The sequence below is a fragment of the Centruroides sculpturatus genome, unplaced genomic scaffold, assembly GCF_000671375.1.
Source record: "Centruroides sculpturatus isolate CEXI.00-Female unplaced genomic scaffold, Cexi_2.0 scaffold2, whole genome shotgun sequence".
Classification (NCBI taxonomy): domain Eukaryota; kingdom Metazoa; phylum Arthropoda; class Arachnida; order Scorpiones; family Buthidae; genus Centruroides; species Centruroides sculpturatus.
The window spans coordinates 1117635-1140675 of NW_019384369.1; the positions used below are offsets into that span (position 1 = coordinate 1117635).

At 31.4% G+C, this 23041-nt stretch overlaps 2 protein-coding genes across 5 annotated transcripts; one reads left to right on the top strand and one right to left on the bottom strand.

Moving 5' to 3' along the window:
- Positions 1-8278: 8278 nt before the first annotated feature.
- LOC111613982 (ATP-binding cassette sub-family G member 8-like) lies at positions 8279-18069 on the bottom strand. 4 transcript variants are annotated; one of them, XM_023355347.1, is made up of 12 exons: positions 18043-18069; positions 16287-16334; positions 15109-15200; positions 10740-11624; positions 10432-10673; positions 10242-10359; positions 10028-10180; positions 9831-9947; positions 9578-9761; positions 9299-9507; positions 9145-9221; positions 8279-9054 (listed from the first exon to the last, which is right to left on the bottom strand). In XM_023355347.1, exons 4-12 carry the CDS (start codon positions 11617-11619, stop codon positions 8458-8460), a joined length of 2577 nt encoding a protein of 858 aa, XP_023211115.1. In that variant the 5' UTR covers positions 11620-11624; positions 15109-15200; positions 16287-16334; positions 18043-18069; the 3' UTR covers positions 8279-8457. The 4 variants fall into 4 exon arrangements, with proteins under 4 accessions (XP_023211115.1, XP_023211123.1, XP_023211107.1 ...); XM_023355355.1 differs by lacking the exon at positions 18043-18069 and adding an exon at positions 16444-16467; XM_023355339.1 differs by lacking the exons at positions 16287-16334; positions 18043-18069 and adding an exon at positions 15327-15425.
- On the top strand, positions 15508-22379 carry LOC111614000 (ATP-binding cassette sub-family G member 5-like). The gene is made up of 12 exons (XM_023355376.1): positions 15508-15655; positions 15893-16048; positions 19114-19287; positions 19792-20024; positions 20115-20232; positions 20445-20636; positions 20708-20788; positions 20861-21080; positions 21150-21361; positions 21438-21576; positions 21648-21833; positions 21909-22379. The coding sequence occupies exons 2-12, from the start codon at positions 16042-16044 to the stop codon at positions 22255-22257; spliced, it is 1911 nt and encodes a 636-aa protein (XP_023211144.1). The 5' UTR covers positions 15508-15655; positions 15893-16041; the 3' UTR covers positions 22258-22379.
- Positions 22380-23041: the final 662 nt, after the last annotated feature.

A 23041-nucleotide genomic window follows, 5' to 3' on the forward strand; every position in this document is an offset into this window, starting at 1 on the left:
CAACACATTTTGTTAATGTCTATTGTTAATTTCCGCCTACCGACGATCAGATTGGCCGAGCGGTTAAGATGTCAGCCTACCACTCGGGACAGACCATATGAAGTGTGCACGAGACAGAAATTCTAATTCTACCGCGTTCCTTCTAGTAAAGTGAGTAAAAATTGAATTACAAAATTTTATCTGGACAGACATCAGACAGAGCAGGTTAATAAGAAGCATATCAAAAACTTATTTATAATACAGTATATAATTATTTATTTAAAATAGATTAATTCAAAAAATTTATTAAAATTTGAAATGCTTGTTACCTAATGCATACTTCTAAGTTAAATTTGATATTCGATTGATATAACCTGGGTATTGGATTACGTTAAATTTGATTCCTTGTCGTCATCATCATGCTGATCGGCGTGAGGTTGCGATTCACTTTTATCGTCGACTGTGCATGGGGTTCCAGAAATGGAAAAAAGTGAAAATTTTTAATTAAGTTAATTGGTTAAAATTAAGTTCATTTTATAAACTCAACCTAAATTGTCCAGAAAAAACGCTCAACAGACCAATTAAAAATGGCGGTTATTTTTCGCGTGGATGGTCTATTACTTCACAACTCTGAAGTCTGACGTGCAGAATGGGGAGTAACATCCTTTGATTTTTACCTTTTTTATGGATCTCTTTTTGGTTCACTTGCATGAATTTTTCAGTGGTAGTCCTGTTTCTCTTTTTCTCACCATCCGGTTGCCCCATTGCACTGTTGGCATAACCCATAATCTGTATGATTTAAAAACCCTTTTAGGACGCAGTGGTCGCAAAAATGATGTGTTCTTGGTTAATTACATTTCAGTTTAGCATAATTTTGAAAACAAACATTTACTTGTAACACAAGTGAATTCATTCTCATACTTCTAGCATTGTATTGACTTGTACGGAATATAGCATTCCTGCCGGGATGACTTTCTATGGAAAACTGGCCCCTATTTATGTGTTAGAAACTTTTTTGTCTTTTAAACCGTCTGCCTAGTGGACATGCCCAAAGATGGTCTTTTTTAGCAAGCCTGTTATGGATTCGGCCAGGCCCGCAATGGGGCGGCCGGGTGATGAGGGACGGAGCCTAACTTATCTAGACGGACCACCACTTGAAAATTCTTGTTAATTTTTCGACTCATCCGGATTCGATCCCGGGTCCTTCAGAGCGGTAGTCTGCCACCTTGACCTCTCGGTCATACGGCCATTGTGTTAGATACTGAAAAAAACTTTGTGGTCAGCCCAATGGTGATGCTCTAACCCATAGCCAGTGTTCAGTGGTGTTATTCACTCCGCCACTTATGGGTTTATGTTTTCATTTATTAATATGTATTCTTACTTGCCAATAAAATATTAAAGTGATTTTAAAATAAAAAAATTAATAAAAAAATAACAATTTANTTATAAAGATGGAGAATCATTGTCTGTGGTTTGGCAGTCTTGTTACAATAACCCATGGAGGATGATAGCCCCATATATGATATTATAGACTCTTATAGAAAATTAATGTGAGGTTGTACGAGGGGTATCTGTAATTCATATATTGACATTAAATATAAATTAGAACAATTTCAAAAATATAATTTATTAATAAATCAATATATATGTGATTATAAGTATATTAAACATCCTGAAGCTTGATAATATATAGTACATAGCCAAACGATTGCCTTAAATACTCTGGCAATAAATCTGCTATTTTCAATAATTCTTCCAGATAATTCTAAACTATTTAATAAATTATTTAAATTATAATCATTAATTTCGATAAGAGATGGCACCTAACATCTACCTCTAGTAGCAAATTACTTTGTATTAATTATTAAAAATATAGGATTTATAGCCTGAGATGATCATTTGGCTATGTATCTATGTATGTGGTTATTTGGTTACGTGGAAAAATGAATATTGATGACCTTAAAAGATTAAATGCATATGTTAAAATTTAAATATAGAACCAACAAGGCTTTTGAATTTTAATAGAATATTACAAATCACTATCATTGAAGAACAACTTTTGTGATAAATATTTGCTTTGTCATCTTTTAACTATCGTAAGTCAGCTTTTTAACTTTCAGCCATTACAATGTCTCTCCACTTTTTATTGTTGTTTCAATAAATGCAAATTTGCATGAATGATATAATTCTGTACTGTAATACAAAAATTTTTTCACATAAATTGTTTTAATTTAATATTATATGAATGTTATAGTAATTTCAACTTTAATTTCTATTCAGAATTTATGTTTTTTAATATTACAGATTATTTACATGGACAAAGTTTTACTGTTAAACTTCAGAAATTGTATTTTTAAATACAGTACTTCCATTTTTTTCATTCCATTTTTCTATATATTAAAAGGAGTAGCTAGACAAGGCTGTTAGATTTCCAGAAATTGGAAATGAGAAAAATGTATATTATAATGTATTCATAAGATTTAAGAATTTATATTCAATCAAGATTAACTGAATGAAATAAATATTTGATAAAAGATGATATGAATAGTTAATTTTTACTCTATTCGGCTGCAAACCAATTAGTTGATTGAGTATTATTTTAATATTTAACTTTCTCAGCTTCTAGAATACTTGTTTTCATTTATATGAACAAAAATTTTTAGTAATTAGTCTAAGTTTTTGATCTAATTTTTGAAAACTCTCAAAAACAAAACAAAAAAAAATTAAAATATTAATTAATAATGCTATGCATAAACAAATGATTAGAATACAATTTTATTGCAGAATTCTATATATATAAGAAGAAATCAAGGAAAGTTCTCATAGGTTTTTGCAAAAGTAAAGGACAAAGTTATGGTAGAAAACCACATATCTCTTGACAGTATTTTAATTTTTTGTGTAATGGTACTTATATTGATGCAGTAAAATTACCATAATTACCATACATATAGTAATGAGTGCTCAAGAAAAGAAAGAGAATTACTTCAAAAAACTTTCCTGGTGAAATCTTCCGTTAAATTGTTAATATATACAGAAAATCATTAAATCTATTGCAGGAGAATTAAATTGGTTAACTATTGGTTTTGCTATTTCATCTGTCATTGATATCTCATAAAAAAATTGATGGTTAATGTATGAAAGCTGAACAAATATTCCATTTGTAGCATCCATCTCACTATACAGTTGAAAATGAGTTTTGTGAATTTAATTTTAAGATCTTAAATTTCTTTAATTTGGAATACAAGTAATGTTACCACCCGTATGGTTTTCACCTGGACAGTCCGGAAATTGACTCTCTGTCCAGATGAACTATTAATTTTGTCTGGGAATTTTGTATAAATTGTGAAATTTTGATGAAACAAAGTTCTTGAAGATATTTTTACAAATTTACACTATTTTAACAGCAAAAGAACTCACACTCACTGAAACTCATCTGCAATTTTGCCATGTTAGTCTGTTTACACTGAAATGTTGCGCACAACCTTTAGACTTTTTTTTTTTTCTATTTTGCATGTACAATTGTACATTTCTCCAATATCCAATAGAGCTAAGTCATCTGTATCTGTTCTTTCTTAATTTAGGTTACTTACGTTACTTCTACACACGTCCCTAACTGTAAATGATTTAGAACCGGCAAGCACGTTATTCTTCGCATTGTAAAAATGACATTACGCGTGCATCAGGAACTTCTGTTCGAACAAACCTGACCTGCCGTCCAGGTCATTTTGAAAAGATGGCAACACTAACAAGGAGAGCCTACGGCTTTGGGGTAACGGATTTTGATGATCTTTGGTGTAAAAGGTAGTACACGATGTGAGTGTACTACCTGTAAAATACTAAAGTGCAATACTCAAATATAATCAAGAAAATCGAACTTAAAGTTTTGTTAGCACTTTATATATAAATTATATGTATTTCTATTTGAGCGTCCCGTGGCAGAGTGGTAATGAGTCTGATTCATAAGCTTGAGTTCTCGGGTTCGATTCTCACGTATAATTTTTTTTTTTAATTCATAAATACTTATAATGTATTTATTTATTTACTCATTCATTTCTAATTATTTATTTATTTTAATTTAATTTCTACTATTCCAAGTCTAATATTTTTATACTTTTGTTGACAATAACGGTGCATTCTTGACACCTATGTGTCAACTTTCCCATCTAATTGTTATCACTAACGGTGACCGATCTAATTCTCACTAGGAGCGTTTTTTCTATTGGAGTTCTTTTTCACTCACTCTTTAACAGTTCGTTTCTAAATTTCGACACGAATAGACGTATTTGTGTAGTAAAACTTATTTTGAAAAATTATTTTATAATCGAAAAATGTCGTCAAGAGAAGCAAGTTCTTCACGTTGTGACGAAAAAACTGTTGATGATACCTTTTAAAAAACCAGCATTTATTTGTTGTTCTTGGTGTAGACAGAATTTTTGTTTTGAATGTTTTTATCATAAGTATCATTCACGATCATGTACATCTGACAATGATATGTAATTATATAATATTGCTTCAATAAATTATATTTGTTTTTCTTGGTTATATTTGAGTTTTGCACTTTACAAGTTAGTATTTTACATCACTGTATAAAAAGTTATCAACTATAACTAAATCAACACCTGTTCACTCACTGAGAGATTTATTCTTAACACAAACGTTTTCAATCCAATCAATGGATCATCGTCAGGTAAATTAGAACATTTCAAAAAATAGAACAAAAATAGAATAATTTACCTGACGATGATCCATTGATTGGATTGAAAACGTTTGTGTTAAGAATAAATCTTTCAGCGAGTGAACAGGTGTTGATTTAGTTATAGTTGATCATTTTCTNTTGCGATTCGATTCTGGCTCACCCAGAGCGTTAAGCCGACATCTTAACCGCTCGGCCATCCGACCTTCAATTAAAAACACTAATTGTTTCTCTACTTTTTATTATTATTCGTACTCTTTTATGCAGCTTTTCAGTGTCACTTTTCGTTTATATATATATACAATCAATCCCACCAGTGGCCGAATAGATAAAACCACTGAACACTAGTAGTTGGTGATAGGCTAGTGCCTGACCAACGGACCAGTCACGTGGAGTTTTCCGGGTTTTATTGAGTGTCTAATATCAAAATAGAGGTCAGTTTCGCAAAGAAAATTCCAGGAGTCATCTCTCTTGGTAGATCGCCCAAGTGTTGCGTTTCCTTATTCCATTAAACCATATAAGAACATCTTTGATGCAACTAATTTCCGTGCACCAAAAATTGTGTCAATGTCTAAAAAGATAATACGCTTCAAAAATATTATTCTCAAAAAGTTTTAGCTAATGATTTTCGTAATTTTTGCGTAATATTTTAAGTTATGAAAGTACTATTACAAAGCATGAATTAACTATTAAGTAAAAGCGTGAACAAATCTATCGATTGGATAGCTTTAGTCACGCTTTTGATTTTAGAATAATTGATATGGTACAATTAAATAGATTATATTAATACTTTAAAGGCCAGATTTACGAAAGTCAAAGTTTATAAACTCGCACTTTTATCATTGGATGGAGGAAATAGCTTAGGGCTACAAGTCAAATTCAAAACCTTTAATATAACAATTTTAATTACTTAATAAAATTACTTATGTTACTTTACTAATTCAATACTCATGTTGAAATGAAATGAAATACGTGTTTATTCGCAATAAATTATTTTTAATGTTTTATTGATTTGTTTGATGCAAAAGAAATGTTTCTGATTTTATATAAATTTAAAGGTTTTACTGTAATGTAATGTTTTATTTTTTACCTTCTCTTAACATGAATATGTTTTCAGATAAATGTTTTAAAAATTAATTTAATATTTTAATTATAACATTAAATGCTAAGTGAAAATCTGAAAAAGTGAAATTTTATATTCAGTTAACATCAATGGGAAAAAATTTATCGTTTTAATTCAATTGGAAAATCAAAATAAAAAACTATTTTTCGATATATAGTATTTAACAAGTATCAGAATAAATAAAATAACGTTATAATTTAAGTTTAACAATTAAAAGATAACAACTTGAATCGCTATTACTAAAAAAAAAGTAATTTTTTTTTAACATAAAATGTTTTCGCTTGATCTTTTCCAAGTTTCTTCAAGCATTTACATATGGAATGGAACAATACTCATTCAAACTACTTTGAAAGCGAAATTTTTTCAGTTTGTTGAATGGAATGGAACAAAAGTCATTTCCATTCCATTCTACGTCTAAATGCCTGATGAAGCATGAAAAAGATCAAGAGAAATCTGCGTGTTTTATATGATTCAAGTTTTCCTAGTAATGTCGATTATTTAAGTTGATAAACTATTGGCAATCCGATTTTCCTCTTATTTTACTAGACTTATAATCTATTGTGCATTTTAAAATCAATGTAAAATATCAAAATTTATAGATGAAATGACTTTAACAAAAATAAATACTAATTTCGCTAATTTTTAAGTAATTTGCTCAAATATCCTATACATTTTTAAATGTATAATTACTTAATTTTAAGGAAATTGTATTTTACACAAATTCCTATTTACTTTGTGTAGTTCTTTTATTTCGCAATGGGAAGATTACCAATTGCAATTCGCCGTATTAACTTATTTAAAATTTAATGAAAAAATAATTTAAAATTTACAATTCTATTCTCTACAACAATTAAAATTTTGTTAATAATATATTATATATAATTACTAGGCAATACAATTATGTACAGATATATTCCAATTGAATATATTTTCTCATATTATTATATAACAATACATATTGTTATTTTTTCTTTTTTTATTTGAAAAGGTAAGAACTGAAAATTAGTTTTTAAAGTAACATTTACGATAATTATACAATAGTNAGTATTTTACAGGTAGTACACTCACATCGTGTACTACCGCTACACCAAAGATCATCAAAATCCGTTACCCCAAAGCCGTAGGCTCTCCTTGTAAGTATAAGACTGAAATGAATGTGTGAAATTTACTATTATATTCATTAATCAAAAAGTTCAGGATATTCTCAATAACTTTTAGTTAAAGGCACAGTTTTCTGAAAACAGAAATATTTCTGATGGATTTTATATTGCATAGTCTTACAGTTTGTTGTCTTGGTACCAAGGCATGCTCACTCAACTTAAGAGAATCACTTAGCACATACACTTGGAATTAACTAAATTTAAGGGAATAATTGAACATTCATCCACAGAAATACTTTTAGAGAAGATTCTTCTTCTATTATTGTAAATGCTGTAATTTGGCTTTTTGGTATTTTATAACTTTTTATACCCTCTATATCTGGAAATATATATATTATAAATAGTACTTTAGATCAGTGGTTCCCAACCTTTTTTCATTAGTGTACCCCGTGACATGTCATATCTCTAGATTGTACCCCTCATTTAAGAAATTTAGTGAGTACCCGTAATGTTAATTTTACATATTGTAACTTTAATTAAATTAAAGAAAAAAAAACTAAATGAAAAAATGCATAATAAAGTTGTGATTATTGCAAGGAACATTTTTTACCTAATAATTTTTAATACTATTAGTTTGTGATACATAATATATTATTTTTTTGGCCATATTAACTAACGTTTTTCTGTACCCCTAAACAATTATCGCGTACCCCTAGGGGTATGCGTACCACAGGTTGGGAATTGCTGCTTTAGATCATATGTTATCATACAGTTAAATTTACAATGCTGTGCTGTAACTAGGGTTTCTCATTTCCCCATCCTTTGCTTGTCTTGGGATTTTGAGAAAAAAGTGATCTGTTTCCCAGTATATAATTAATTATTTTTAAGATATAAAATAAATCTTGAAATTGAATAATTATTTTTCAGTTTTTAAGTAATTTAATATGTCTTGCAACCTCCAAAATAATAATAATAATTTTTACATAATTCAAAGGTAATTTTTAATGCATATTTATGCATTAAAAATTACCTTTGTTTTTGAGATGCATTGCAGTACTTCTTTTGTTGTCCAGTATTCTTGATTTATCTCGACTAATGGCATGAAGCTTATAGCCTGTTAATTTGGCTTTAATAATCAGGTTTATGAAGAAAAACTTCATACTTGCATACTTCATACTCATTGTATCCTTGCCTAATTTGCATAACCTGGCATAATGCAGTTTTTGAAGCTACTGGAAATAGTTAAAATTAAGATAGCATCAGCACAATTATTCAAGATANACATATTGTTATTTTTTCTTTTTTTATTTGAAAAGGTAAGAACTGAAAATTAGTTTTTAAAGTAACATTTACGATAATTATACAATAGTGTTTATTTATAAGTCTTTTACACTGTACCGTGATTAATTATACATACAACATAGAAATAAGTTAGTGGGATTTATTTTCATTAATTACATTAAATAGGATAATTCGATAAGTACAAAAATTTAGCATTATTGAGTAATAAAAATAAACATTAAATTTTACTTGGCACTCGCGAATTTTGAATTTGTAAACTTTCAATTGCGTTTTTTTATTTTGGGTTTTTGAGAGGTGCATAAGTAAATGAAAAATCCAAAAACGAAGAAAACAAAATGGAATACCAATGTTACTACAATTGGCAGATACGTTGGCCAATCTTTGTTATAATTGAGGTATGTTATCATATTTGAATCTCTGGCAATTCCACAATCAGCTTTTTGTCTAATATCGGATATACCGGGTATTGCTACAGCTGGATTTCTAGGGCATACGTAAGTTGTTTTGTTATTGCTATACTCGTTGATCGCCAGTTGCTCCATCATCCATCTTGCGGGCGAAACCCATTGAAACCAAGAAAATATAACATACAGGCTCCTTAAATGGACAACATAACCCGCGCAATTTATTATTATTAAAAAGAGCACACCGGTGAAAAAGGCGGAATAATGACGAGATGAGAAAGTCCACGTCATTGCCATGGCCATCATGCGAATGGTGAGGAGGTAAAGGAGCATGTAACCAATGTAAATACCGAAATGATTGGCATAGCTCTGGAATCCCAAACCTGCCATCGAATAAGCAGGAACTACATACGCCAAAAATACTGACACAGATACGGGAAAACTGTACATTAACTACAAATAAATTCAATGTTAACTTTATTATGTAATGGTAAAATAAACAGTACTTACTAATACGCATAATTTTATCTTTTGATTACTTACTTTACTCATGACATAGCTTATCTTCCAGTAAAGTCTTCTGGAGATATCGCAGTCTATAAAAACTTTCTCCTGCCACACTGCAAAAAATAATTATTAAAAATTAATAATAAAATTAATAGTTTTTATAACAAAATAAGATTATGAAGTATCGTACCTCCTGAAATAACATTTAACAGCAATGGCCACAGACACATTCCCATAAGTACATAATAAAATCCTAACCTATCATACACATTTTCTTGAAGGAATGAAGATCTAACATTCCAAAATATGGCTCCAACCAAAACTGACATCAGCGCAGCAAACAACACGTCTCGGAAGAAGTAAATTATGTTATACGGAAACATGTAAATTAAAACACGTCTGAAATTTAAGAGTATTAATATTTACAGTAAATAATAATAATATTTTGTTAATTTATTAGATTACTTACATCCATAAAGCTAAAATTTGCATAAAGAAATGTGCTCTCTTAACAGTGGGTGGTGGCATTCCAGGAGGTCCAGGATCCATAAGTGGTTCCTGATTCCGATGATACATTTCTACTAAATTTTCTATTCTTTGGCTAGATTCTAACATTGCTTCGGCTGATAGGTTGTCTAAGGTTACCAGATCGACTAGATAAAAGGATAATGCCAAGTTAATTACAGTTGTTATCTTTTTCCCACGTTTAACCTCATACTTACGATAATAATCGGATGGATTTTTAAAAGCCGGACAAGGAAATTCTATACAAGAGAAGTAAGGTAGCATGTCTTTCCTATAACCGAAAAACAATGCTCTTCCAGTAGACAAGAGAAGCACTGAAATAACGACATTGTGAATGGCAATTGTTGACCTGATTAAATTTTTATAATGTTAAGCTTTGTTTTAATTAAGTTACCTCGAGATATCATAGTAAATATTTCATAAGTTGGTGGGTGCATGGTCATGATGACGATGCGCCCTCTCGCAGCCCATTGTCTCAAATATTCAATCAAGAAGAAAGTGTCAAAGATATCCATTCCTTTCGTTGATTGGTCAAGAAGAATGATATCTGCAATTTGACGTATAAATATAAATGTTTAAAACAGGTACGAATGCATTTTAACGCTAACCTGTATCGAGTAGTAACTGGCACGCTATGCTAACTCTTCGTTTTTCCGATTCTGTTAAGTCTTTAACTCGAGTATGCTTGACTTCAACTAGACCAAGGTCTTCCAAAAGGGCGTTAATCTGTCAGAAGTAGTCAACTTCTTATATAATTTTCCAATACAATTTTAGAAATGAATAAATTCTAGAACTTACCCTTCCTTTTGTGTCAAAATTCCTAGAAGAATCAGATTGCTGAAGCAATGACGTGAAAAGTAGAGTTTGTCTTACGCTCGTATCAGGTGTTAAATCTAAATGTCTAGGCACATAAGCTACACATCTTTCTAATTTCGAAGGTGGCATACACAATCCATTTAAAACGATATTTCCTCGAAGTCTACACCTCCATTTTCTATGTCGATTAGCGAGTACATCTAATAATGCTGTACCTTCTCTCTCTGAAAGAGACATAAGTCTTGTGATTCAATTACTTTATTAAAATTAAACAAATAGTTTAAACTTACCTGAAGCGGCTAACACTGCTAAAATTTCTCCACTTTTTACTTCGAACGATAAACGGTCGAGCAGTCTGAGCTTCGTTCTCGCGCCTCCGCACAGAGTATGCCATGTGGAAGATTTGTCTTCTTCATAATATAAATCTCTAACTTGCAAATGCGGATGACGTAGTCCACTTATTTCAAGTTCGCTAGAAGCGGAATATAAATTGTCTTTCGGAAAGTATTTGGCATTTAATATATTCTGGCTGTAAAATATATTGGTTTTGCCATCAGATTTGCCATCAGGACCCGATCCACGTGAGAGTAAAGATGCGTGAGAGCCTGCATAACTCCTCTCTCCTCGATTTTCAGTTAAATCTTTAGAACTCTTATCAGTTTTTAACAAGTCTGCCTCGCTACTAGCTTTTAATCTCTTCTCAGATTGTCCAAAAGAAGTTTCCACCGTAGAACGCGTGTCCTTTTGAATAACATGCTGCCTAAAGTCCGGATCACTGCGTACTCTTCTCCGATTCATCTGAGGAGAACCATCTTCGCTAGAATCATATCCGCTAGAACCATCTCTGTGTAATCGGTGAGGATGTACTCGTGGCAGACCGAAACGAAGATAAGTTTGTGCGTTCGAACCGAGTTCCGATTTTCTTTCTCTAGGACCATATTTTGGATGGTTTAATATAGTTTGAACGGTAGTTTCTTCTAGCTGAAAATTACCGAATGGTCTTCGGCTTTTATCTCCGGTACCGAGTGCACTATCTGTAAATTCTGAATTCAAATTCTGCCTATAAATACTCCATGCGTGGAGGTCTTCAGTGGTCCTCATCCTCCCGGCGGGTTCGGAAAGCGTGCTCGGAACCGCATATTTTCTCTCCACGGGGTTAAATTCTGACATTTTACCTGAAAGAAAAAACGTTATAAATTACGCTCACGTTAGATTGTATTAAATTTGCAGCTAACAGGAAGTATTTAAACACGTGACCTCTTTATTACGTTCCAACCTCTGGAGGTCACGATGCTTCCACTACTTAACCCAAATTTACAACAAAACTCCCATAATCAAAGTCAAATCCTGTAATTGCTAAAAATATTACCGAAAGATGATTTTTAAAGTATTTATATATCAAAAAATAACTTGTTCGAATTATATAAGTTGTATTTTTTTTTATCATCATTTAATAAAAATGCCCTACTTTCTATTGTTCGATTATTATCTTCACGCATAATTGCATTTAATAAGATTTATTCCAATTAGTGCATTTTAATTATACAGGAAAATGTAGCAAAGTGGTTATAAAAAACTCCTGTTAATTGGTTAAAAATTTTTCTAAAAGTCTATATATTCTGTAGGGATTTTCGTTAAAATATAATGAAGAGAAGATTTTTGGTGTAGTTCGTAAGTTAACGGAGATTTATCATCCTGTTGTATCAATAGATAAGGAACAAATTTTTAATAAACGAGTTTGGGATGAGAATCTCGGTCTGATTTTATTTCCTTGACATATATCTTCCGGCATAAAGCGCAAACAATTACTGACATCCTAAGATCAATCATACATCAAGGAAAAATAAAAAGCTGGGAAAATCGAAAGTGGAACTTTTCCTAACCCGATATTGGATAATATTGGATAATAATATTTTAAAAGTATAATTTAAGAGGTACTTCTCGTCGAGAAGATTAAGAAACTACTATTACTTCGAGCTATTTACATCGTTTAAATACGAATTAATGTAAAGTTTACTCGAGAGATGAAACTAAGTTATTACATCATCTATGAGATTCTACAAATTATTTAAAAAAATTGAATTTTAAACTTGTCCTTAATAATTAAAAGGAAAAATTCCAAGCGGTAATAGGTCAGCAACAGGATTATGAGTGTATAAATCATCACGCTAGCCGATTGTTATTGTGTACCACGCCTATTTTTCGAGATATCATTGGGGGATATCGTATTTATACTATTTGAAAGCGCTAGGAGTGGCTTTTTTCCTAACTAGTTTAAAGCGAAATTCAAAATTACCTTTATCAATATTTTAAAATTTTATATAAAAATGTAAAATTCGAACCCGGACTTGCTTACTCACTCGAGATTAAAAAAATAAATTGTGTAATCGAATGCTTGTATGATGAGTCAAATTAAACTTATTTTTTAGTATATAATATTAAATAATAAAAGAAATTATAAGGTGAGAGGTGTTATTTTGCTTTGTAATACAATAATAAGATATGTTTTTATGTACAAAAAAATATGATTTACGATTAAATTTCTTATTTTCTAATTTTATTTAACGAATTACAATGACGCAATAAGCTTACCTGAACCTACTACGACTTTGTTTAACGAGTCTGGTGTACGAGGGACACCCACTAGGGGAGGACGCCCACGAACTCAATCATCAAGGATCATCTAAATGGCATTTTAGAATTTCAAACCGCCTGCTTTTATTTTATTTTTTAGTCTAGACTCGTTATTGAAGTTGAACGACATTGTAAAGTCGCAAGTTCACCAACCTCCCGAAACTTCACTGACTAGTTTATTTCGCAGAAACAGCCTTAAGCATTTTTCTTGAAATCGAGTATGGTGCCGGTGGTGGATTTTCGACTAGAAAAACAACACCCTATTGTGTTTGAGTTGTCTTCGGGGTGGGAAAGGTGAGGTGAAGTTCTGTACAACTTCTCTTTCTATACCTCTCCCAATCTTGGCAATTTTCATCGTCACGCCTTCGACCTCGATTAAGATAAAAGAAAAATTTGGCAATAATTTCGAATCGATGGGTTTTTTCCCTAGGATGGGCTGCTTCGCATTCACCAGGTTTCGATAACGAGACAGACCACTTTCACCTATCAAGGACTGTTTCCATCCTTGTAAGAAAGTTGACAATCCGTAGGTGGTGGCATCACCCACTGTGTTATTCATAAACCTTGACATTTCTTACCTATTGCCCAACTATTCCGTTATGGAAATAATAAATACGTAATTACGCATGCCAAATATGTTAGAAAAATTATTCGTTCAAAAAAATAAATAAATAAATAAACGAAAAGCACGCATCCCTATAAAAATTAAACCAAGCATATCTCCACGAAAACAGAAAAATGAGCAACAGTTTCCTATAAACAACAAAAAAGTACATCATTTTGCCGGAAAAAAAGAAGAAAATTGTAGTATAAACTATGTTTAGATAGATTAAATATTAAAAAATTTAAATAGTAAAAACAATTTATATAAACAATAGTATATACATGTAACTGAATTACTTATACTGTAGATTAATATATGTTGAATCTCATTTAAAAATCTTAATGAGCATAGTGTTAAAAATTATTCTGATCGTATCACGTGAAAAAAGGTTCGCAATAACAGAAGAATCTACTATAATACATGCATAAATGGGTATCAGCAGAGGGGAGGAAACTGGACACTTGCTCCGGAGATCGAATAAAATATTCCACAAATTATAACCGTAAAAGTGATTGAGATTTGTAACCTTACACACTCGACTAAAGGACACTTTACCTGTCTTTTTGTATTGATGTAATGCTTACAAGGATACATTATATTACCTGAAATAACTAACTTTATCCCGTTAAAAAAAAATGGAACTAAATCACCTTCCGAAGATAAAAAAGAAACATAAAAGGACTTTCCCACTTTATAACTCAAGCCGCACTTGTCACCGGGAAGGACATCATAATTACGACTTTTATCTACCATTCATTTACATGGCTAACACGTCTACATCGGTGCAAAGATAATAAAGGATAAAGCGCGAAATATTTTAAATTATACAACGAATAAATGTTTCTATGTTGTCTTTAATGTAGTATATATTTCTCTACATTCACCACCATTAAAAAAAACTAATAATTTGAAAATTTCAATAATATATCATTATTAATAATAAGCGTTTTGTATGTTATACATGGATATATGCTCCACTTTGCTCCGTTCTTCCGCTCCACTTAATTTTACCACATAGCCCCCGGGAGAGAGTTTTTTGAGGCGTGACTATCATGGCGGATTTTCTCCTTCCGTGATTAATAATTAAACTCAAAATCCATTATAAGAAAACCGTACACAAATGGTCAGAGAGAAGGGAAAAAATACAGAAGTAAAACGAGTGAGGAGGGGGATAAAATGAAATCTAAGGTATGAAACGCAACATCGGTTACGAAATTCTTCCTAAAACGAACTTTTCCTTAATTAAATGAGGGAAAGTTTACTTTTAAAAGTTTATATTAAATAAAAACTGATAAAAATAATTTAATTTCATTGCCCGAAAGCAACGAATCATTTAATATATATTGAATATAATTGTGTTTATATTAAACTCGTTAAAAAAAAATCTTGTGACATTGAAACTTCTAAACGTCAAAACTTACCTGTTAACACGTTAATAGCATCAGATCCTTAACTCGTTCATCTGGCAAAGTCCACACCTGAGGTGGAAAATCAGAAAATGACGACAATTTGCCTGAAAATAAAGGAGAGAGTAAAAATTTGACTTAAACTGCTTGACCAAACGTCACTTCAATAAAATGAGTACGTTTGTAAGAAAATCTCCAAAGTATCAAACCGGTTTTCTATTATTTGTGCATACCTCCTCTAACAAACAGGTTTTCGAAGTAAAGCCGTCGACCAATAGTTTTCGGTTTAACTTCTACCTTTAATATCACCTGTAAAGATGCTAACCTGTTAATCTCTCGACTCACTAAAAAGCATCACGCTATTGGTGTCGGGCGTATATCCGTTAAAGGAATTCACCAATCGGACGAAGTTAGATATACTGACGTAAAATTACGGCATAGTATCGTTTAGATGACAAACAACCCTCATGGGATTTAGCCGAGAGGTCTGGAGCCATGTTAGTTATGTTGTTTCTGAAAGTGCTTTAAAAGTGAACGTTCCAGCTGTTTCGTGAAAGCTCAGGTAAGATAATCTTTAGAAAGTTTAGTGTTTTATAAAGTCCAAATTCCTCGCTCGATATCGACGAATGTAATAAATTATTCTTTTATATTCTTTGCTATCAGTTAATGTGAAGTTTGGATTAATATAATATATTGGTGGAAGTTTTAATTAAAGCTCCTTACGCTCGTGTTATAGTCAATTTTGTCAATGATTGTTTCGCACGTTATAATGAATTGTTTATTTAATTTTTCGTACTAGAAGAAACATCGGCCGTGGGAACAAGGACGAAAATTCAACCACGCCTATAACTGCTTGGAACGTTTCCTATCCATAGTTTTGATTTATAAAACGTGGGAGAAGAAAAAACGGGAACTAGTCGAAGGCCGTTCGTTTTTAAACTTTTACAGATGAGTGGTATGTTATTTGTTTACCTTTTGTTATATTTACCTGTCAGATGGGTGTAATAGAAATGTGGAAAGTTGTAGGAAGCGAGAGTGAAAGTTATAACTTTCTGAGCGACGTGCACGGACAGATGGATATAATTTTTAAAACATTTTACATACTTTAATTGTGAAGCAGATTATTTATATTTACTATAATATAATTAATAAGTTTTTCAATGCTTAATGTTTTAAAGAATTCCTGGTCTTACCTTCATTCTTATTTCGTTTCTCTTCTTGTTGCAATCTTCTTTCTTATTCTGAAATAAAATTTTTAAATTATTTTTTTATTTTCTTTCTAAATTATGCATATGATCTGTAGAAATGAATATTAATTATTAATTGTATAATAATGCTGACTATACGTACAGAGTGACGCACCGTAACATAAGATGAAAACATTCAAACTAATGAAGTTTTATAAATGCAGAAATATATTTGTTAACATTTATGTCATTTCTTTATAATTCACTTCCTTACATGACGTCACTTGTAAATGCCAAAAAATTCAAATGGCTTTGTCTAAAGTAAATCACTTTTAAGAAAGTTTGACTCATTTAAACCAGTTGCAACCGGATTTTCCTGTAAATTGTATTATCGGTCAGAGATAAAATAAAATTTAAAAAATAAATGTTTGTTTTAAATGTCGGCCATTTTTATTACACTAATATCGTTACCTACGTTCATTCTTACGGGTTTTTAGAGCTTTTCCTGTTGTTCGGAAAAGCGTAAAATATTTTATGAAACATTTTTCGAATAATCTTGTATTATATGATATTATAATTATGTAGTAAATTGTTTAACGATTTTTCTTGTAATTCGTTTATTTATTTATTTATTTCGCAATTTTATTATTTATTATTTTACAGATAAGTTGTCAGCATTTTTTAAATCGNTAATTTGGCTTTAATAATCAGGTTTATGAAGAAAAACTTCATACTTGCATACTTCATACTCATTGTATCCTTGCCTAATTTGCATAACCTGGCATAATGCAGTTTTTGAAGCTACTGGAAATAGTTAAAATTAAGATAGCATCAGCACAATTATTCAAGATATTACAGGTTCTGACAAGTAAAGAATTTTCAGTCCTGCCACAAATAGGCTACATATTGATTATTGATAATCTGTGACATGCCATAAACAAAAATTTAAAAAACTAATAAGTAGGTTTAAAATTAATAAATAGAAATATATTCTGACAGTTTGAGTTAATTATACTTTGTATTTGCAAAATTTTCTCAACCTTAACACAAAATAAGAAAAAAGAAAGTGTGGGATTTTCCGGGTTAGAAAAACAGCTGGGATCTCATTAGAGAAACCCTAGCTGTAACTGTTGCTATCAATAGATAAATCACATCATCATAGACTTATTGCATTAATAATATGTATACGGGTAACTCTTGTATAATGATATACTTACTCAATGCAGTTTCAATGTAACACAGTTCTCAGTTTATAGCAATCCTTGTATAATGCAGTACTTACATGATTTTGATATAAGATTTTATATGAAATCGTCTGTTTATCTTATTTAAAGCCGATTGGAAGTTCGTTGAGTACCATATAATGAACTTCAAAAACAATTGCAACAAAGTATTTGGCAGACTCTCATAACTGATTTCTTGAAAACTAATCCAGCAGAAGAATCCAAAGAAGTTGGAAGTTCTAGCAGTGGTCAAAAGATTTCAAATGATGATGATGTCTGACTATTGGCAAATAAAGAATATCAGTGAAACTTTGTTTTGGAAGATAGTAGTGAAGATGAGACTAAAATTTATTTGTGTGCCATAAAAGATTATGTATAATTTTTTATTTTATGAATTTTAATAAGTTCATTTTTGTTTTGTAATTCATATTTTGTTAAATGAAATTTTAAATTTTACTTTCGATGAATATTTCTCCTCTCTCATGTATAAAAACCGATACATTTCGAAATAAAATCAAAATTAAGTAAAATTAACTTACACGAACCTTCATTTTGTCGACAAATTCTATAATTTCTATTAAAAAAACATTTAAAAAATCGACGATATTAAATAAAATATGTTATATTTACTTTTAAAAACTTAATTTATTATATTCTAAACGTTTAAATTACGTAGGCCTACAATAGATATACATACCAAGGGGATATCGTGGTAAATACATCCTTCTACTTATCCTAAAAAGCAAAGAAAACACATAAATTACATCATTTTATGCTTTAGTATTATAGAGGTTACGCTGTAATAATAATTACTTCATATTTTAAGTCGCTTTCTAATCTCTAATATGTGATTATAATTATTATAAATTTCTTAAACAGTTTTCCTTCTCTAGTCTTTAATGACTCAATAAATTACTACTTAAGACAAGTGAAAATCGCTTTAAAAAGTTTAATTATTAGCTCGTTTAGACTCAATTATTTTACTTTGTTAACTGAGTGCATTTTTCCTCTTGTAAAACTAACGCTTTGACCCTTTATAATGCAACATATTAGCATCTTTACAATCGCCATAACGTCAGAATTGACGCGGAATTATTAACACTATTCTTTTCAAACAAATTACCTTTTTTCTTAACGCTCGAATGGCCTATTTTGAATGCCTCTTGTAACAAGAGAATGCGTCAATAACTAATAACTGTAACTAAATCACAACAATTATTATTCATTACTCGTGCCTTTATTAATGCTAACGAGTATGAGTAGTTTTATTTTATGCCCTTTTAAATTAGATTTTTTTATTTGTTAGTAAATATCAACTCCCCTATTCACGTATGTATACGTTATATATATATATTTTTTGAAGACTACAACACCTCAGGAAATAGTATAAAATGATTTCAAGACACGTTTCTCATATCGTGCAGCAACACTTACATCTAGAACCCATTATTACATCACATTCCGTGACATTACTGTGAGTGAGGGTCACACAGTGTCATCGAAGATTTTCTGACATCTTTTGCATAACCAGGAAGTTTCTTAACGCTTTACAAGATAGAAATTCATTATAATTAAATAAAAATATTTATTTACTTGTTTTTATATTTCAGCCATGATATCTAGCGATCATGTGTTGGAATTGGAAAGCGTGTTTCATTCGGGACAGCTCGACAAACCGACGTTTTTACAGAAAGTCACCGGACCTAAGGTGATGGGTGCCATTTTAAAAGATGTCACCATGGAAGTCCACGCTGGAGAAGTCATGGCTATATTAGGTTCTAAAGGTAAATGCCTTTTGTAATACGAGGAATGACGTAATGCTTCGTTGTTAATTAAGTTTATACGCATAAAAAAAAGGTCCGGTTAGCTTGAACAAAAGACTTAAAAGTGGTAAACGGTGCACTAGCGTTCGAGTACTTCAAGGTTGATGCCGTTCTATAACTATTGTTTTCTAGTAGTCATCAAAGAATAAGTAAAAGTAGAATAAGAAACACTTTATAATTAAGTGTGATATTGAATAAAAGCGAAATTTGGTATGTTAAAATGTTCACAATGGCCTCTTAAACACATAAATCGATTATTATAATGTATATTTATAATATGAATAGTTAATTAAACTATAGAATTACTACTATAAAAAAATAAATTTCTTTTATTCTGTTATATTTATAAGAATGACTACTATTCAAAGAAAACAACATTCAAATTTGTCAACGAAACACTTCGAAATAGGCCTATAATTGTCTAACAGTGTATTAAATATTTTTATTCATTTCTTACAATTGCAGGTAGCGGAAAAAGAGCATTGTTGGAAATAATTGCCAGACAAGCTTCTGGTACGACTCACGGACAAATTCTTCTAAACGACGTACCTATATCGGCCAGATTATTCCAAGAACAATGCTGTTACGTACAAAGAAGGAGCAATTTACTACCCGGATTGACAGTCAGACAGACTCTAAGTTACTCGGCCCAATTGTCCATTGGGTCTAAAGTATCCAGCTCCGTTAAAAGAAACAGAGTAAGCTACAATAAAATTTCTTATTTTCGATAATAATGATAATCGCACATAAATCGAACAAAAGAATATAAGTAACAAAATATCCGACAGGTAAAACAAGCCATGGCTGACCTCGCCTTGAACCAAGTGGGCAACAGAGAAGTCAGTACCCTCTCTCCTAGTGAATATAAACGTTTAGCAATAGCAATTGAAGTAGTTCGGGATCCAGGTAAGCGGGTTAAAGATGATATCTTACTTTCTGATTTACCTCGTTGCTAGAATATAAAAGAAAATTCTGTTCTCTACAAAGCAGAATGTATTGTATGAAATTAATTTAATTTTCCCAATATTTCTTGTGACTTAATAACTCTTTCATACAGTTTTCGAATATGAATTTACCTGTGCATAAGATTATATAAGTAATAAAATTTTAATTTACAGTTTTGCTATTGCTGGACGAACCCACTCACGAACTGGATCCTCTAAATACATATTTTATCATATCAATACTGTCAAATCATGCCAAGAAATATAACAGAATTATACTAATTAGCATGGAAAAACCCAGATCGGATATCTTTCCCTTTCTAGATAGGGTGACTTACTTATGCCACGGAGAAATAGTTTATACAGGTGAGTGAAAATGGTAAAGATTTACATAAAATGATAATTATTTTTGCACTGACGAAACTTGTATCTATCAGGCAGCACTCGAATGATGTTGGATTATTTTCGCAGTATCGGATTCCCGTGTCCAGAATTAGAAAATCCTCTGATGTATTATCGTAAGTTTTTATCTTTACGCGAGTTGATTTCCTAATTGTGAGACTTTCAACTTCTTTTTCGGACATTTTTAGTGTGTTTATCGACGGTTGATCGCCGATCTAGAGAGCGATTTATCGAATCGAGCACTCAGATATCCTCCCTCGTCGACAAATTCAAAATCGAAGGCGCGCGTTATAGAAAGTTCGGAACACCCACTCCAGATGTTATAGATCAGAACGACTCGCAATATAAATTACCATTAACTGCTTATGGTCAGCCATCGTGTGGTCAAGTATATTTTGCTCTGTTAAGGTACGAAAAACGGAATTTTCCTTTCATCTAAACAGAAAATATTTCACGTAATTCCCGTTTCTTTTTCAGGAGATCGTACGCATCACTCTTCAATTGCAACTACAGTTCGATCAAGTCATTGTTGCTTCGTTTTCTTTCCATACCAGCCTTTTTTACTTTCCTTTTCCTCTTTTATTATCCTTTAGACAATTACCAACACAGTTACGTGACCAGAAACGGGCTGATCCTTAATTGTCTCATAATCGTATCATTCTTATCAACTGCCATCACGTCAATAACGTGTGAGAGCAATTTTATAAGGTAATCTTTTTAAAAACAAATTTCAAACATATTATTATATTTAAAAAAAAATTCTAGATGCACCTTTCCGTACGAGATATTATCAAGAATCTAAAGAAGGTATGTATGGAGGGGTTACATTTATACTTAGCCAGATAGTATATAGCCTACCATTAAGTGCCATGACGGTTTGGGTTGGAGCTACTATAATATATGCGTAAGTAATTTTTAAAGTTACTATCCGAAAAAAGCAATAGATGGCGTTAAGTGTATGTTTCTGTGTTCCAGTGGAGTGCCGATGTATCAAGAATGGGATCGATGGGCGAAATTTTGCGCCGTGCTTTGGACTGTTTACATATTTGCAGAGCATCAAACTATTATTCTTATGAATTATATAAGAAGTTCATTCACAACTTTCGTCACCAGCATCTATATTTTGGTAGTGTATATTACGTTAGCAAGTGGGACCGTCAGGTAATGAACAGGATAGTACTGTACATTGTGACACACTATAAATCTTTAAATTAATTTGTTTATTTTAATTTTTAGGTCTCTTATAGCGTTACCAACATGGCTGTATTATATAAGTTATGGAATTATCTATCGCTATGCTGGAGCATTTCTAAATGCCAACGAATTCCGAGATAACAGAGAGTTGACAATACGCAAGTTTATGAACGATTCGGCAGAATTTGACTGTCCAAATAACAATTTACCCGGTTATTGCGTTTATTTAAATGGAACGCATTATTTGGAGCAGAGGTATTCGAGTGACGATTTAAACGACGATTTAAATTTCGGTATCTGTTTCGCTTTCGTTGGAGGAATGTGGCTTTTGAGCGTATTTGTCTATCTCATCAAACCACCAAATTTCATAAGTGCAAAGTTTAACAATTAAATCACGTGATCGGTTCACTCAAATTAACATTTTTAACAGTTATAAGAGGGATTTTTTAAAATAAAAATAAAAGCCATATTTTTACTTATATACAAAACTACATTATATTAATTTTTAAAACAATCAAAATAATTTATAATGTAATTTTTAACACTATTTTCTGTAAATAAAAACTTTTTTTTTAAACACGATATTATGTTTATTCTATGTGTAAGAGGTGTATTTGCATGTTTGTAACGCACCAGTGATTAAGCTTAAACGCAAACAGATACGTTCAGAAAAATCCCCGAGAGATTCTCTCGGAGTATATAATTGCTAAACAACTCCTTAATTACTGCAGCAAACAATTTTCGTGGAATAGCAAAGCGCTATATTTCAAACATGATAACAATTCGGTCGGTATTTAGGTCCACAAAACAGGAACCATGGACAGTTAGCTCAGACGAGTGTTAGTGTAAGAAGAACTCGCATCATCTTGTGCCAACGTGGCTAAATCGCATCAGTGTAGAGTATTTGACACAACGGAGGTTTGATAGACAGCACTGGCAGTGTGCAGCTCATAACAGCGGGCTATCTGTTTTAGCCACGGTCCCAAAACACAACTTAGGATAGTATTACATCACTGTCAGTTCCTATGTCGGCTTACACAAACAGTAGCAAAGGGACCAAGCCAGGTAATGACGAGTGACCCCTCCACTTTGGGAATTCACAGGCTCATCATTGTCTCTCTTTAAGAAAGCGTTGAGTTGTGATTCTTTTTTAAGTTTCCTAAAAAACCTAGCGC